The 17,178-nt window shown below is 36.0% G+C and overlaps 1 protein-coding gene across 6 annotated transcripts in view; it reads left to right on the top strand.

The window, feature by feature from the left end:
• The window catches only part of KIF25 (kinesin family member 25), a 97,307-nt gene that overhangs the window by 15,085 nt on the left and 65,044 nt on the right, over window positions 1-17,178 (top strand). For all 6 annotated transcript variants that reach the window (XR_005214081.1, XM_037817462.1, XM_037817461.1 and 3 more), the window contains exons 3-5: window positions 2,788-2,910; window positions 4,796-4,934; window positions 9,263-9,366. Coding sequence is in view for 5 of the 6 variants with exons in the window: in XM_037817462.1 (XP_037673390.1) it covers window positions 2,788-2,910; window positions 4,796-4,934; window positions 9,263-9,366 (366 nt within the window). In the remaining variant the exon portion in view is untranslated. The remainder of the gene's footprint in view (window positions 1-2,787; window positions 2,911-4,795; window positions 4,935-9,262; window positions 9,367-17,178) is intronic.

Raw genomic sequence — 17,178 nt, 5'->3', positions numbered from 1 at the left:
CTAAAAAGGCAGAGTTCCCATATATCACACCTACACCCACCCCCACACACAGTTTTCCCTATTATTAACATTTTACACTAGTGTGGTAACTTTGTTATAACTGATGAAACAATATTATTATATTAACTGTAGTCCATAGTTTACATTAAGGTTCACTTTTTGTGTTGTATAGCTCTATCTTTAAAATTTTGTTCTGATAATGTATATGCAATCTAAAATTTCCTATTTTAAACCACTTTCAAGTGTATAATTCAGTGATGTTAATTATGTTCACTATGTTGTGCTACCATCACCACCGTCCATTACCAAAACGTTTCCATCACCCCAGACACTGTACCACTTGAGCGTAACTCCCCATGCCCCACACCTGTTCCTGCCCTTGGTAATCTGTACTGTAATTTCTGACCCTATGAATTTACATATTCTAATAATTTAATATAAGTGAGATCATACATGTGTCCTTTTGTGTCTAGCTTTTTTCATCCAACATGGTGTCTTCAGGGTTCATCATTGTCATAGCTGAATAATATTTCATAGTGTGTCTATATCCTATTTTGTTTATCCATTCTTCAGTTGACGGACACTTAGGTTGCTTTTACCTCTTGTCAATTGTGAATATTGCTGTTGTGAATATCAGTGTGCAAGTATCTGTTTGAATCCCTTCTTCCAGTTGTTTTGGGTATATGCCTAGTAGTGGGATTACCAAGTCATGTGGTTGTTCTATGTTTAAGTTTCTGCAGAACCAGCAACCTGTTTTCCACAATGGCTGCACCATTTTACATTCCCACCAACAGTGCACTAGCGTATTAGTTTCTCTGCATCCTCTCCAACACTTGTTACTTTCCTTTTTTTTTTTTTTTTTTTTAAGTAATAGCCATTCTAGTGGGTGTGGTGTGCTATCTCATTGTGGTTTTGATTTGTATTTCCCTGGTGGCTAATGATGTTGTGCAACTTTCATGTTCTTGAAATGTCTGTTCAAGTCCTTTGTCCATTTTTAATTGGGTTGTTTTGTCTTATTGTTAATTTGTAGGAGTTCTTTATATTGGTGGATATTACACCCTTATCTGATATATGGTTTGCAACTATTTTCTCCCATTATTTTTTTCACTTTCTTGATAAGTTCCTTTGTTGCACAAAAGATTTTAATTTTACTGAAATGCAGTTTATCTAATTTTTATTTTGTTATTCATGGTTTGGGTATAAAGTTTGAGAATCCATTGCCTAATACAAGGTCCTGAAGATATTACCATATGTTTTCCTCTAGGAGTTTTACAGTTATAGTTCTTACATTTAGGTCTTTGATTCATTTTGCATTAATCTTTGTATATAGTGTGAAGTAGAAATCCACTTTCATCTTCTGCATATGGCTATCCAGTTTTCCCATACCATTCGTTGAAGAGACTATTCTTTCCCCATTGAGTGGACTTGGTACTCTTGGCAAAAATCAACTGGCCATGCATGAGAGGTTTTATTTCTGACCTCTCAGTTCTGTTCCCTTGGTTTATATTTCTGTCTGTCCTTGCGCTAGTACCATATTGTTTTGATTTCTGTAGCTTTGTAATAAGTTTTAAAATCAGGAAGTGTGAGTCCTGTAACCTTGTACTTCTTTTGCAAGATGTTTTTGAATATTTGAGGCCCCTTTCCCTTCCATATAAATTTGATGATTGGCTTTTCCATTTCTACAAAGAAAGCTATTGGAATTTTGACTGGGTTTATGTTGAATCTGTAAATCACAAGTTTATTTTATTATGTAATTGATAAAATTATGAGGTATATTATTGTTAGTATAACCATGTATTTTTTACTGTTTGGAAATGCGTATTATAGTTCTGAAGGAGAAATAATTGGCCACTATTTACTAAGCTTGTAGAAATATAGTGTGAGGGCATAAACACCTAAATAAATACTCTGGGAAACAAAACAAATGAAACCAAATCTGAATTCATTATCTCTACCCTAATAACTGATCCTGCCTATTTCTGATTAGTGTACTGACATCACCACCAACCCAGCTACTCAAGTCAGAAACCTGGAAATTATAATGGACTCTTTGTCTCTATCACCACCTACCAAGTCCTGTCCCCCTACCAAATCACCAAGGCCTGTCACAGTGTCTCCTGAATAAGTCTCGAATCTGTCTACTTTCCTCTGTTTCCACGATAATAGTTGATCCAAATCACCATTGTCTTTTGCTTAGACTATTGCAATAGCTTCCTGACTGGTTTCTTCCCTTCACTCCCATCCATTTGCCACAAAACAGTCAGAGTGATCTTTTTGAAGACACGTCTGTTTTTAAAATGCTGCTGCTAAAAATCCTCCACCGGGTTGGTCTCATCCTTAAGAAAACATCTGTTTTTTTCACCGTTCTTTGCAAGCCTGCCCAGGCTGGCCACTCCTGGCCGCCCAGCCTCTCTCGGTGCCTTTCCCCTTGCACTGTTCCAGTCAGACGGTTCTTTCAGTTGCTGGGATTTGCCACACACTGTCTTGGCCTTGGCTTTTTATAAATGCTGTTCCATGTGCAGTCCCTTCTTCCTTTTGGTTCATTCCCAAGGGGAAGTGTGCTCTGGATATCTCCCATCCATTGTCCTACACTTCCCCTTTTGTAGCACCCATCACACTTGTGATTCCTCGTGTGACTCTTTTCCTGCTGCAGTGTGAGCTGTGAGCTCCGTGAGGGCTGGGCAGTGGACCACCATAAGCATTGTTCCCTCAGAGAAGACGCTGCTGCTTCATTGTTAAGATTTGACTTTAAACTGTCTTTATATATGTATTTTTTCTATGCAACAGTACCAAGAAATGATTGGAAAAAGTAACAGAGAGGCCACACGGTTTTACTTTCTGTACAACGAAAAGCAGTATTTGCAGAGAAATATACATTCCACGTTAATCAAGCTTTACCAAGTAATTCAGGTAAAACTAATTCAGCAGGAAGCCAGAATTTCTCTTTATATAATAGTAGGTGTTTGTGTTCAAGAATTCATAGTGATTACTTTCTGATGAAATTGTATAAATTGAGCCTGTCAAAATAGATCTACTCTTAGAGAATTAAAAGAAGCCTGAACTTAAGGTATCAAATCAAGTGTCATAAATACAGGTTTTCCGTTAGAGTTTACTGATGTAGTCAGTCTTCTTTAAAAGATTCTAAAATTATTACTATTTTCATAATCAATTGTAGATGGTATTCACATTGGATATTCTACTTTCTTATACTTACTAAATAGAAGATGAGACCTCAAAAAAAAAGCACATCGTTGGAATCATGAGCACAAATAGGAAGGAAAAATACACTTTGGCCATGAGATGAATTGTTTCAAATAGGAAGGCTAGTGCTACATTTATGCTGGTAGTTTAATTTTATAAGTGAAAGTTGTTCTCATTTTTATTTTAATGTTAAACAGTAGAAAACCAATTTTCTGCATATCAGATTAAATATAGTATGTCATGAAATGAGAGAGGCCCCTTTAAAACTACTGATAGTTTTCTAGAAAGAAAAGTTGGGAAAGTTGTTATTCCATATAGTTTACTTGGCCATTCTCCAAGGTGAAATTGTGGTAGGATATTTTTATACCTTTGAGTAAGAACATTGTTTTACATTTTGTTATAAACAATGTGACCAGAATAAAAATTAGGAAAAAGAAAAAGAAAGATCATATTGCAACAATAAAAACACCATCTGTAAACAAGATTACTTTCCTTTCTTTGTTAGTCAAACTTAAGAGTGTTGTTTGTTTTTGTGGGTTTCTTTTATTCTTTCCATGAAATGCTTTAGTGTATGTAAAACGCATTTATAGAATTAATTTTTTATTCTCTTCCAACTGAGTCATATGTATCCATCTTTGAATAAAGTATGTAACTTTATCTAGATTCCATATAATAAAAATACTTTAATTTGGTTTATTTTTATATTTTATCAAAATGTTTTTCTAACATTTATAAGTAATCTGTCTTATATGGAAAAAACACAACTAAAGAAACAGAGCTTCTATTTAAGTTTAGTTGGGATTTTATAATTGAAGAGTTTGATATAAAATATTAAGCAGTAGTACAACATTTTTTTTCATTCTGTGGACATATCATATCTTCATACAGAAAAACATTGGAATAATTTCAGGAAGAAAAAAGTACATTATATACAAGATATTATTTATGAGTTTGTTTCCAAAATACCTTAAAACTTGTAACATTTACTTTACCTGGAATTTTATTATGTATGTTTATATGGTAAATGTTTTTTGCTGACCTAAAATTTTTTTGACCATGTTCCAGTGATAGTTAAGCTTTCAGAAGGCAGGTCTGGATAAGAGATTAGAGCTTTGTTCCCCATTTATAGAGGAGGTGACGTAGAGATTATGAGACTGTGCCAAAATCATAAGGAAATAAACAACAGAGACAGAGAAATTTCCTAAGTCTACATTTTTTCCACTATGCAATGTGTTGTACCATCTATGGAAATTGGTGGAATATTTGATTTTCTATTACTTAAATACTGTAAATTTATAAAAGCACTTATGCATCTTTTACGATTACAAATCTCTGGAAACTCCATCGCATATCTATTGAATCAGAACTTCTGGAGGTGGGCCTGGGCAGTTTTTGTTATTAAAAAATTCCACAGATCATATTAACACATCTGTGATTAAGAACTGCTACTTTAAATAGATTTGGTAAATAGTAAATTAATGTAGGATTATGTTAACTGTGTGACTATGTCCTTATTTTATAGAAATGTGATTATTAATTATAATAATAATATAATTTATTATATTAATTGTGTGACTATGTTCTTACTTTATAGAAACTTAAACAAGATATAAAGGAGTTTCATTCTTCTTGTCTGGAACTTATAAGAAATTATCAAGATCAGTATCGGGTCTGTCTGTCTGAGATAGTGACTGCAGTCCACAGAACACAGCTCTACAATGAGGCCCTACAGTGTAAGATGGGTAACTCTTAAATCTAAGCCAGACCACAGTATTAGTCAGGGTTCTTCAGGAAAACAGAACGGACAGGAGATATATAATGAGATTTGTTACAGGCATTGGCTCCTGTGAACATGAGAATTGGCAAGTCCACGTTCCATAGGGCAGGCTGCACGTTGGGAACTCCAGTGAAGATTTTGATGAATTCCCCAGGAGACACTGGCTGGGGGAAGTAGAGATAGAAATCCTTCTTCCGCACTGCTGAAATCCCAAGTTCCTCCTTTAAGGCCTTCAACTGATTGGATGAGATTCTCTCATTGCCTAAGGCAATCTCCAGAGAGGCCATCAACTATCTAATGACTTAAGCCCACAAAATGTACTTACGGTAGCAGCTGACCAGTGCTTGCTTGACTGCATGAACAACTGGAGACCATGACCTGACTAAATTGATACATGAGACTAGCCAGCACAACTACTGTTAAGAAAAATCTCTACAGTTTTAAGAAAATTACTGTCTAGAGTTGTTTCCGTTTCTTTTCACTTTTATTTTGAGCCTAATTCAGAGAACTAAGTAGATGATGCAGATTGCATACAGGTATACCTCAGAAATACTGCAGGTTCAGTTCCAGTCCACTGCAATAAAGCAAATACTGCAAAAAGAGAAACACGAGATTTTTGGTTTCCTAGTGCATGTAAAAGTAGTTTACATTATCCTATATTCTATTAAGTATGGAATAGCATTATGTCTAAAAATAACATGTACCTACCTTAATTTAAAAATACTTTATTGCTAAAAAATGCTAACCATTATCTGAGCCTTCAGCAAATCGTAATCTTTTTGCTGATGGAGAGAGTCGTGCCCCGATGTTGGTGGTTGCTGACCAATTGGTTTATCGACTAAGTTTATATATTGTGCCAACAAGTTTAATATTCTAAATCCTTTCTTGTCATTTCAGTACTGTTCATAGCATCTTACCAGGAATAGATTCCAACTCAAGAAATCACTTTCTTTGCTCATCCATAAGAAGCAACTCCGCATCATTAAAATTTTATTATAAGATTGGAGCAATTCAGTCACGTCTTCAGGCTCCACTTCTAATTCCATTTCTCTTGCTATTTCCACCACATATGAAGTTACTTCCTCCACTGAAGTTTTCTTTTTTTTCCCACTGAAGTTTTGAACCCCTCAAAGTCATCTATGAGAGTTGAAGTCAACTTCTTCCAAACTTCTGTTAATGTTCATATTTTGACCTCCTCCCATGAATCACAAATGTTCTCAATGGCATCTAGAATGATGAATCCTTTCCAGAATGTTTCCAATTTACTTTGCCCATATCCATCCAAGGAATCACTATGGCAGCATTACCCTACAAAATGTATTTCTTAATGAGACTTGAAAGTCAAAATTACCCCTTGATCCATGGGCTGCAGAATGGATGTTGTGTTAGCGGGCACGAAAGCATCATTCATCTTGTTGTACATCTCCAGCAGAGCTCTTGGGTGACCAGGTACATCATCAGTGAAACCTGAAAGGAATGTTTTTTTTCTGAGCAGTAGGTCTTAGCAGTAGGCTTAAAATATTCAGTCAGCCATGTTGTAAACAGATGTGCTGTTACCCAGGCTTTGTTGTTCCATTTATAGAGCACAGGCAGAGTGGATTTAGCATAATTCTTAAGGACCCTGGGATTTTCAGAATGGTAAATGAGCATTGGCTTCAACTTAAAGTCACCAGCTGCATTAGCCCCTACCAAGAGAGTCAGCCTGGCTTTTGAAGCTTTAAGCCAAACACTGACTTCTCCTCTTTGGCTATGAAAGTCCGTGATGGTGTCTTCTTCCAATAGAAGGCCTTTTCATTTACTTTAAAAATCTGCTGTTTAGTATCACTGCCTTCATAAATGATCTTGGCTAGACCTTCTGGATAACTTGCTGCAGCTTCTACATCTGCACTTCTGCTGCTTCACCCTGCACATTGTGATGACAGCTTATTTCCTTAAACCTCATGAACAACCTCTGCTAGATTCAAGCTTTTCTTCTGCAGCTTCCTCACCTCTCTCAGCCTTCATAGAAGTGAAGAGAGTTAGGGTCTTGCTCTGGACTAGTATTTGGCTTAAGGTAATGTTGTGGCTAGTCTGATCTTCTTTCCAGACCACTCAAACTTTGTCCTTATCAGCAATAAGGCTGTTTCACTTTCTTAATGTTCATGTGTTCACTGGAGAAGCACTTTTAATTTCCTTCAAGAACTTTTCCTTGGCATTCACAGCTTAGCTAACTGTTTGGTACAAGAGTCCTAGCTTTCAGTCTGTCTTGGCTTTTGACATGCCTTCCTCACTGAGCTTAATCATATCTAGCTTTTGATTTAAAGTGAGACATGCGACTCTTCCTTCCTCTTGAGCACTTAGAGGCCATGGTGGGGTTATTAAGTGGTCTAATTTCAATATTGGTGGGTCTCGGGGAATAGGGAGGCCTGAAGAGAGAGACGGGCAACACCGGTTGGTGGAACAGTCAGTACACAACTTTTATCGATTGAAGTCACCATCTTACATGAGCATGGTTCCTGAGGCCCGGATACAATTAAAACAGTAATGTCAAAGATCCCTCATCACAGATCACCATGACAGATATAAAAATAATGAAAAAGTTTGAAATATTGTGAGAATTTCCAAAATGTGACACAGAGATGCTAAATGAGCACATGCTTTTGGAAAAATAGTGCCAGTAGACTAGCTTGACTCAGGGTTGCCACAGACCTTCAATTTGCAAAAAATGCGGTATCTGCAAATCATGGTAAAGCGAAGTGCAGTAAAACAGGGTATGCCTGTACATATCTAATTAGTAAATATCTTGCAATTCACTAGCATTTATTAAGTGCCTAGTGTTTGCCAGCCATTGACTGTCTTCTCCCACCTCCAGTACCGCAAGAGAGATTTCTTACCCAAAGAATTCTTTCTTGATCTTGATGTTTGTTGCTGGACTTAAAACTGTTTCCATTTTGAGCTTTCTGTGTCAGATTTTCCTAAATACAGGGTGATGTTTTTTTATTCCATCAGTTCAGTTCTTTCTTCATTTCTAAGAATGCCGCAGCAGTTTTTTCACTGTATCTTAAACTACTCTACTGGAAACCCATGGAAGAAGTTGCTTTAGCTCTATAGTTTTGTAGTATTTTTTTAAACTCTTCACATGAATAGCACTGTGTAAATTCATTTCATTCTTACTGCTTTTTTCTAATGCCCATTATAGCAACACTATAAAACACATTATGAAGACAGGAACATAGTAAATTGTTCATTTTGTTGTTATATCAAAATATACCTGTGAAAACTTTAATTTATACAGTTTTTCAGTTAAGCCAAGAGATTATTTATTTTACATAACTTGAGGAACCTAGGCTTTCATTATGGTCTCCTCAGTACAGCAGCTTAAATGGCTGCCTCAGAGAACCCTAGAGGGTCTGACTGCTGTGGTTTGTTTGTACGCACACTCGTGTGTGTGTGTGTGTGTATATGTGCATACGTCTGTGTGGTCACAGAATTTGCCTGTTCCAGGAAAAGGGACAGTAGTGTTCTTTTATGAAAAATAGTGTACCTGGGTTTTGAAAAAGCAAGGTGATTTATAGAATACCCAAGAGGAAAAGTGGGGAGAATGACTTTTTCCCCTAAGGAAATATTGATGTATGTGAAGATTTAGTTACTATCTGAATCACCAACTGCAGGTGTTGCCACGCAGATGTGCTCTACGGGATCCAACCAAGAAGCAGGAATTCCTCACATTATCTATGAATGACTGGGCATCTCACACGAGTGGTCACATGGCAACCGTAGTGGTGACTGATCTGCGTATTCTCTTGCACTTCATGTATATAATCTCGGTTAATCATTGCAAAATAGGTGTTATTATTCTTACTTTACAGGTAAGGAAACAGAGGCCTGAGGTTGCAACTAATAATTGATAGAATCAGAAGTCAAACTCAGGTTTTCTTTCTCAGGACTCCTTCCAGACTGCTCTCTCTCTCAGTCAGCAGCTCCAGTCTTGACATGGTAGACTTACTTGGCTGCCGTGCAAATTATTTGACAATATCTACTGAATGGATTATGTTTCATAAGACAGTTGTGGAACCAAGATTCCTAAATGAACTCTATTAGTTGTAAGTTACTGTGGAAATGGCATACCCAGCCAACTAAAATAGCCAATAACGTACAATACGGTACCACAAAACAAATCTGGTTAACTTCATTGTTTTTCTTTCATTTCTCCCATGCTAAGAATAAGTAATGTGATATGATTGCTTACACGGTTCTCTCCTGGTAAAAATCTCATTTTGACTTTGAATAAAATTGTTCTTTCAGCACATCAGTCAAGAGCAGTTCATCTTGAGAAGTGCTTACAAGAAATAAATGAGCAATATCAAATTGAAAAACAGAAGAGAAAATTGCTTCACAATAGTTTGGTGGTAAGCGTCATTAATTATTAGCTCATCCATACTCTAATTTGATGGCTCAGAAGAAAGGTGGTCAGGAAAGACCTCTCGAAAGAGGTGACATTGAATAGAGAACCAAAGTGAAGTTTTACAGCAAGTGCAAAAAGCAGGAATACACCTAGGGGGTTGAAGGAACAGCCAGAGGACTAGTGTGGCTAGAAGGCAGAGAGGCGGACTACATAGGAGCCAAGATTAAAGATGTGAACAGGGAGCCAGATCACACAGAGAGACCTTGGAGGCTGAGATCACACGTTTGATTTTATTCAGGTGATGGAGAGCCATTGGAGGGCTTTGAGAAGGAATGGCATGAGCTGAGAGATGGTTTTTAAAGGTTGCTCTATCTGCCATGTGGATCATTGACAGTCAGGAGACAAGAATGGGTAGGAAGGGCTATGGCAACAGTCCTGGCAGGAGGTGACTGTGGCCTGGACTGAGCTGGTAGCCTGGCAGTGGTGCATAGTGATGAGAGCCAGTGGACAACTCCGAGGAAGGCCTGGTGGGACTTGCTGAGGTGAGGAAAAGAAAGAGGCATTGAACATGAATGGTGAGGGGTGGTGTGATTCACAGAGATGGAGAAGGCTGGAAGCCAGTCACACAAAAGTTCTGTCTCGTGCTGGTTACGTCTGAGATGCCTGTTAGGCTTCGAGAAGTGGGGGCAGAAGGCTGTGCTCATTCCTTCCGGGCCAGCACTGTCAGCTGCTTTTCTTCAGGTCCACTAGAAAGAGTCTAAGGATATCTGTTGTTTATTTTCTTCAAAACTACGCTGAGATCCCTGAGGTTTAAAGTTAAGACTCATGTTTCTGTTTACCAACGTTAATATGCCAAATTTGATGACTTAGTTAATGAACCTTCCTTCTGTCAGATTTGAGTTTTACGTATTGTACTTCAGCCAATCTCTCTGAATTGGACTTACCTGAAGCCAAAGAAACATACTTTCCAGATATGATTGTTTCCTCCCCTATGCTGTAAAGTTCTGTTAGTTTTTAGACTAGTCTAAGAATATTCTAAGGTTGTTATATAGACATTCAATTTGTATGTTCAGTACTCTAAACATTGGTACAAGAGTAACATTTCTTGAGTGCTTACTATGTACCAGGTAGTGTTCTAAGCATTTTTGCATGCTTTTTCTTATTTAATCCTCACCTTTCTGGATTGCCATAAAGACAAAATGAGATGTTGGTGAAGTGCTTACACTTCAACAAGTGCTCAATAAATTGTAACTTTCATTATCTGCCATCTGAAAGGCAGAATGAAACTTCCATTTGGTTATTGTGAATAATGCTGCTGTGAACATTGTATATAAGTATCTGTTTGAGACTCTGTTTTCATTTTCTTTGGGTATATACCTAGAAGTGGATGGCCAGCTCATATGGTAATTCTATATTTAACTTTTTGAGGAATTGCCATGTTGCTTTTCACGGTGTCTGCACCGTTTTATATCCCCACCAACAATGCATTAGAGTATCAGTTTCTCCTCATTCTCTCCAGCACTCATTGTTTTTCGTTTGTTTTGTTTTTATTTTTGTTTTTGTTTTTAATATTAGCTGCCCTTGTGAGTGTAAAGTGATATTTCATTGTGGTTTTGATTTGTATGGCTAATGATGTTGAGCATCTTTTAATATGCTTATTGAGAATTTGTGTATTTTGTTTGGAAAAATTTCTGTTCAAGTCCTTTGCCCATTTTTAAAGTGGGTTATTTGTCTTTTTGTTGTTGAGTTGTAAAAGTTCTTTATTCTGAATCTTAAGACCTTATCAGATGCATGGTTTGCAACTATTTTCTCCCATTTTGAAGATTGTCTTTTCACATTCTTGATAATGCCCTTTGATGTACAAAAGTTTTTAATTTTGGTGAAGTATAATCTCTCTGTTGTTTCTTTTGTTACTCATGCTTTTGATTTCATATCTTAGAATTCTTTGCTGAATCCCAGGTCATGAAGATTTGCCCCTATGTTATGTTCTAAGAGTTTTGTAGTTTTAGCACTTATGTTTAGGTCCTTGATTCATTTGCAGTTAGTTTTTGTGTATGGTTTGAGGCAGGAGTCTAATTTCATTCTTTTGCATGTGAATATCCAGTTTTCCCAATATCATTTGTAGAAGACACTGTTCTTTCTCCCTGTATGTACCTGGCACCTGTATCAAAAACCAGTTGGTCATAGATGTGTGGGTTTATTTCTGAAGTTTCAATTCTATTCCGTTGGTCTGTCTGTCTATCCTTCATGCCAGTACCACAGTGTTTTGATCTTTGTAGCTTTCTACTACATTTTGAAGTGAGGAAGTGTGAGTCCTCCACCTTTTCTCTTTTTCAAAACTGTTTTGGCTATTTAGGGCCTCTTGCCCCTCCGTATGAATTTGAGAATTGGGTTGTCCATTTCTGCAAAGCAGGCTGCTGAATTTTAATCAGAATTCCATTGACTCTGTAGATCATGCTGGGTAACATTGACATCTTAACAATATTAAGGCTTTCAATTCATGAGCATGGGATGTCTTATGATTTATTTAGGTCTTTAATTCCTTTCAGAAGTGTTTTGTAGGTTTCAGTGTATGATACTTTAAAATCCTTAGTTGAATTTATTCCTAAATATTTTATTCTTTTAGACACTAATGTAAATGGTATCATTTTCTTAATTTCCTTTTTGTGCTATTCACTGATAATGTAAAGAAACACAATTGATTTTTTTTTTCATTTTGTTAGAGAAGGTGTGGGTTTACAGAAAAATCAGGGTTCTTATATAACACCCTATTATTAACACCTTTCATTGGTGTGGTACAATTGTTATAATTGATTAAAGCACATTTTTATAATTGTACTGTTAACTATAGGCCATGGTTTGACTTACGGCTCACTGATTGTGTAGTACATTTCCTTGGATGTTTATTTAAAATGTATGTTCTACAAATATACATATACAACCTAAAATTTCCCCTTTTAACCATATTCAAATACGTAATTCAGTGCCTTAATTGTGTTAATAATGTTGTGCTACCATCACCAACATCCATTAACAAAACTTTTCTAACATCCCAAATGGAAACTGAACATTTTATGCCATATCTCTTTATTCCCTACCCACACCCTATCATCTGGAAACCTATATTTTAGATTCTAACTCTGTGAGTTTGCTTATTCTCATTATTTCATATCAGTGAGTTCATACAATATTTGTCCTTTTGGGTCTGGCTTATTTCATTCAACATAATGTCTTCAAGTTTCATCTATGTTGTCATATGTATCAAAACTTCATTACTTTCTACAACTGAATAATATTCCTTTGTATGTATATACTACATTTTGTATATCCACTCATCTATTGATGGACACTTGGGTTGTTTCCATCTTTTGGCAATTGTGAATAATGCCACCATGAACATTGGTGTGCAAGTGTCTGTTTATGTCACTGCTTTCATACCTTCTGGGTGTATACCTAATAATGGGATTGCTGGATCATATGGTAATTCTATACTTAGCTTCCTGAAGAACCGCCAAACTGTCTTGCACAGCAGCTGCACCATTTGACATTCCTACCAGAAATGAATGAGTGTTCTTTTTCCTCCACATCCACTCCAACACTTGTAATGTTCTGTTTTTTCCAGTAGTAGTCATTCTAGTGGGCATGAAGTAGAATCTCATTGTGGTTTTAATTTGCGTTTCCCAGATAGCTAAAAATGTTGAACATCTTTTTGTGTGCTTTTAGGCCATTCGTGTATGTTTGGAGAAAAATCTATTTTTTTGCCCATTTTTTAATTGGGTTGTTTGTCTTTTTGTTGTTGAGTTGAAGGATTTCTTTTTATATTCTGGATATTAAACCCTTATCAAATATTTGGTTTCCAAATATTTTCTTTCATTATGTAGGTTGTCATTTTACTTTCATGGAAAAGTCCTTGAAGCACAAATGTTTTTAATTTTGTTGAGGTCCCATTTATCTCTTTTTTGTTTTTGGATGTAATGTGTAAGAAACTATTGCCTGACACAAGATGCTTCCCTACATTTTTTTTCTAGGAATTTTATAGTTTTGGCTCTTATATTTAGATCTTTGATCCATTTTGAGTTCATTCTTGTATATGGTGTGAGGTAGGGGGTCCACCTTCATTCTTTTGCATATGGAGATCCAGTTCTTCCAGCACCATGTGTAATTCTTTTAATCCACTGTTGAATTCAATTTGCTAGTATTTTGTTGAGGATTTTTGCATCCATATTTATAACAAAGACTGTTCTTTCCCAATTGTATGGTCTCTGCCCCCTATCAAAACTCAACTGGCCATAAATTTGAAGGTTGATTTCTGAACCCCCAAGTCAATTACATTGGTCTGTACATCTGTTCTTGTGTCAGTACCATACTGTTTTGATTACTGTGATTTTTGTAATAACTTTTAAGATCAGAATATGTGAGTCCTCCAACTTTGTTCCTCTTTTTCAAGATGGTTTTGACTATTTGAGGCCCTTTACACTTCCATATAAACTTGTTGATTAACTTTTTCGTTTCTTCAGGGAAAGATGTTGGAATTTTGATTGGGATTGCATTGAATCTGTTGCTGTGGGTGGAATGTTTTGTCTTCTAATCCATGAAAATGGTCTTCTTTGATTTCTTTTAGCAATGTTTTATAATTTTCTCCCTGTAACTCCTTTATATTCTTGGTTAGATTTACTCCTAGATATTTGATGTGTTTAGTTGCTATTGTAAATGAAATTTTTTCTTGATTTATTCTTCTGATTGTTCATTACTAGTACATAGGAACATTGCTAATTTTTGAGTGTTGATTTTGTAACCTGCCACTTTGCTGAATTCATTTATTATGTCTGGAAGCTTTGTTGTGGATTTTTCATGATTTTCTGTATCTAGGATCATGTCTCTGCAAACAGGGGAAGTTTTATCTCTTCCTTCCCAATTTGGATGCCTTTCATTTCTTTTTCTTGCCTAATTGCTCTGGCTAGGACTTCCAGTACAATGTTGAATGACAGTGGTGACAGTGGGCATCCTGTTCTTGTACCTCATCTTACAGGGAAAGCTTTCAGTCTTTAAGTAGGATGTTAAGTCTTAAGTATGGTGCTAGCTGTGGATTTTTCATATATGCCCTTTGTAATGTTGAGAAAGTTTCCTTCTGTTCCTAGTGTTCTAAGTGTTTTTATCAAGAAGGGGTGCTGGATTTTTCACATGCCTTTTCTGCATCATTTAAGATGATCATGTGTTGGGTTTTTTTCCTTCTTTCTGTTATTGTAGTGCTAATTGATTTTCCTATGTTGAACCACACCCTTGCATACCTGGAATAAATTCCACTTGATCATAATGTGTAATTCTTTTAATCCACTGTTGATTTTGAGTTACCAGTATTTTGTTGAGGGTTTTTGCATCCATATTCATAAGAGATATTGGTCTGTAATTTTCTTTTCTTGTGCTATTTTTATCTGGCTTTGGTATGAGGGTGATGTTGACCTCACAGAATGAATTAAGGAATGTTCCTTCTCAATTTTTTGGAATAGTTTTAGCAAGATTTGTATTAATTCTTCTTGTAATGTTTAGTAAAATTCCCCTGTGAAGCAATCTTGTTCTGGTAAGATTTTCTGTTCTTTGTTTGGAGATTTTGATTACTCATTCAATCTCTTTTCTAGTTCTTGGTTTGTTGTGATCTTCTGTTTCTTCTTGTGTCTCGGTAGGTAGTGTGTGTGTTTCTAGGAATTTGTCCTTTTCATCTAGGCTATCTAAATCCTTGGCATACAGTTGTTCATAGTATCCTCTGATAGTCCTTTTTATTTATGTGAGTTTGGTAGTGATAGCCCCCTTTTCATTTCTAATTTTAGCTATTTGTATCCTTTCATTTTTATTTGTCAGTCTAGCTGAAAGTTGGTCAATTTATTGATCTTTTCCAAGGACCAACTTTTGGTTTTGTTGATTCTCTCTTTTGTTTTGTTTTTTTAAATGCATTCTTTATTTCATTTATCTCCACTATAATCTTGTTACTTCCTTCCATCTGTTCGCTTTGGGTTTAGTTTTCTCTTCTTTTTCTAGTTCTTGTTTTGAGATTAGGTCTTTGATTGGAAATCTTTCTTTTTAATGTAAGCTTTTAGTGCTATAAATTTCCTTCTCACCATTGTCTTTGCTGCATCCCATAGTTTTGGTATGTTATATTTTCATTTTCATTCATTTCAAACTATTTCCTAATTTCCCTTGTGATTTTCTCTTTAACCCATTGGTTGTTTAAGAGTACAGTGTCTGATTTCCACTTATTTGTCTATTTTCCATTTCTCCTTTTGTTATGGTCCATTACATTGTGTTCTGAAAAGATACATTGTATGCTTTCAATATTTAGTACATTTTGCATATCGCCTTTGCCTGTTCACACCATAGACTGTCAGTGCCCTCTTGATGATTGGAAATAGAGTCATTAGTACCTCTTAATCTAATCTGATTAGAGAACCAATTCCAAAACCCCAGAACAAACTCATAAATCTCATGCTTAATATTCTATTTCTCAAGAACCAGTGCTAGATCCCATTACTAGGTATATACTTGGAAGAACTAAAAGCAGGGACAACAATAGACATTTGCACACCAATCTTTATAGTACTGTTATTCACGTCTGCCAATAGATGGAAACAGCCGAAATGTCCATCAACTGAGGAGTGAATAAACAAACTGTGGTATATACATACGATGGAATATTAGGCAGCTGTAAGACGGAATGAAGTCATGACACCTGCAACAACGTGGATGAACCTTGAGAACATTATGTTGAGCGAAATAAGTCAGAAACAAAAGGACAAATACTGTATGGTCCCACTAATATGAACTCACTATAATGAGCAAACTCTGAGAGTTAAATTTTGAGAGTATAGGTTATCAGGAGTTAGAAAGCAATAGAGATTGGGCAGTTGATGCTTAAGAAGTTTAGAATGTTTAATAAGGTTGGTTGTAAAGGTTCAGTAATGGATAGCACAATACTGTACGATGGTAGTATAATGGACAAAGCTGAGTGTGAGAATGGTTGAAAAGGGTAGGGACATGTATGTTACCAGAAGGAAAACTAGAGGATAAAAACTGGGACTGTATACCTCAGCAAAACCTAGAGTAGAAGATGACAGTGTCTAATTGTACAAATATAAGAAAGTTTTTACATGAACTAGAACAAGTGTATTTCAGTATTAAAAGGTGTTTAAAATGAAGTGGTATATGGGAAAAATACAATTAATGCAAACTAAGGTCTATAGTTAACAGTAACATATTCTTTCATTGATTGTAACAAAGGCACATACCAAAGCTAAATGTCAATAATAGGGCGATGTAAGGAAAGGATATGGGATTTCTTTTTTCTTCTTTCTTTTCAGAAGAAATGGGAATTTCCTCATATAGATTGTGGTGGTGAATGTGATTATACCAGGAGCCATTGGTTGTACACTTAGGATGGATTGTATGGTGTGTAAATAAAACTATTAAAAAAAAATAAACCATGCTGGTACCAAAATGTGTATTAGTCAGTGTTCTTCAAAGAAATAGAACTGGCAGGAGATTTTACACACATACACACACACACACACACACACACATAAACATAAATATATAAAGAGATCTATTATATGAATTGGCTTACATGACCATGGGTAAGGGCAGATCTGAATTCTGTAGTGCAGGACACATGTTGGAAACTTGCTGAATGTGACATTGAGTTTCCCAGGAGAAATCAGCCTGGCTGCTGGAGTAAAGATAGGAATTCTTTCTGACTGCTAATATCATTGGTTCTCTCTTTAAGACCTTCAGCTGATGGGATGAGGAGACTTTTCTCATTGCTGGAGGC

Source organism: Choloepus didactylus, chromosome 24 (assembly GCF_015220235.1).
Source record: "Choloepus didactylus isolate mChoDid1 chromosome 24, mChoDid1.pri, whole genome shotgun sequence".
In the NCBI taxonomy this organism is placed as follows: Eukaryota; Metazoa; Chordata; class Mammalia; order Pilosa; family Megalonychidae; genus Choloepus; species Choloepus didactylus.
The sequence above is the reverse complement of the archived record's forward strand: the minus strand, read 5'-3'. Positions and strand labels throughout refer to the sequence as shown.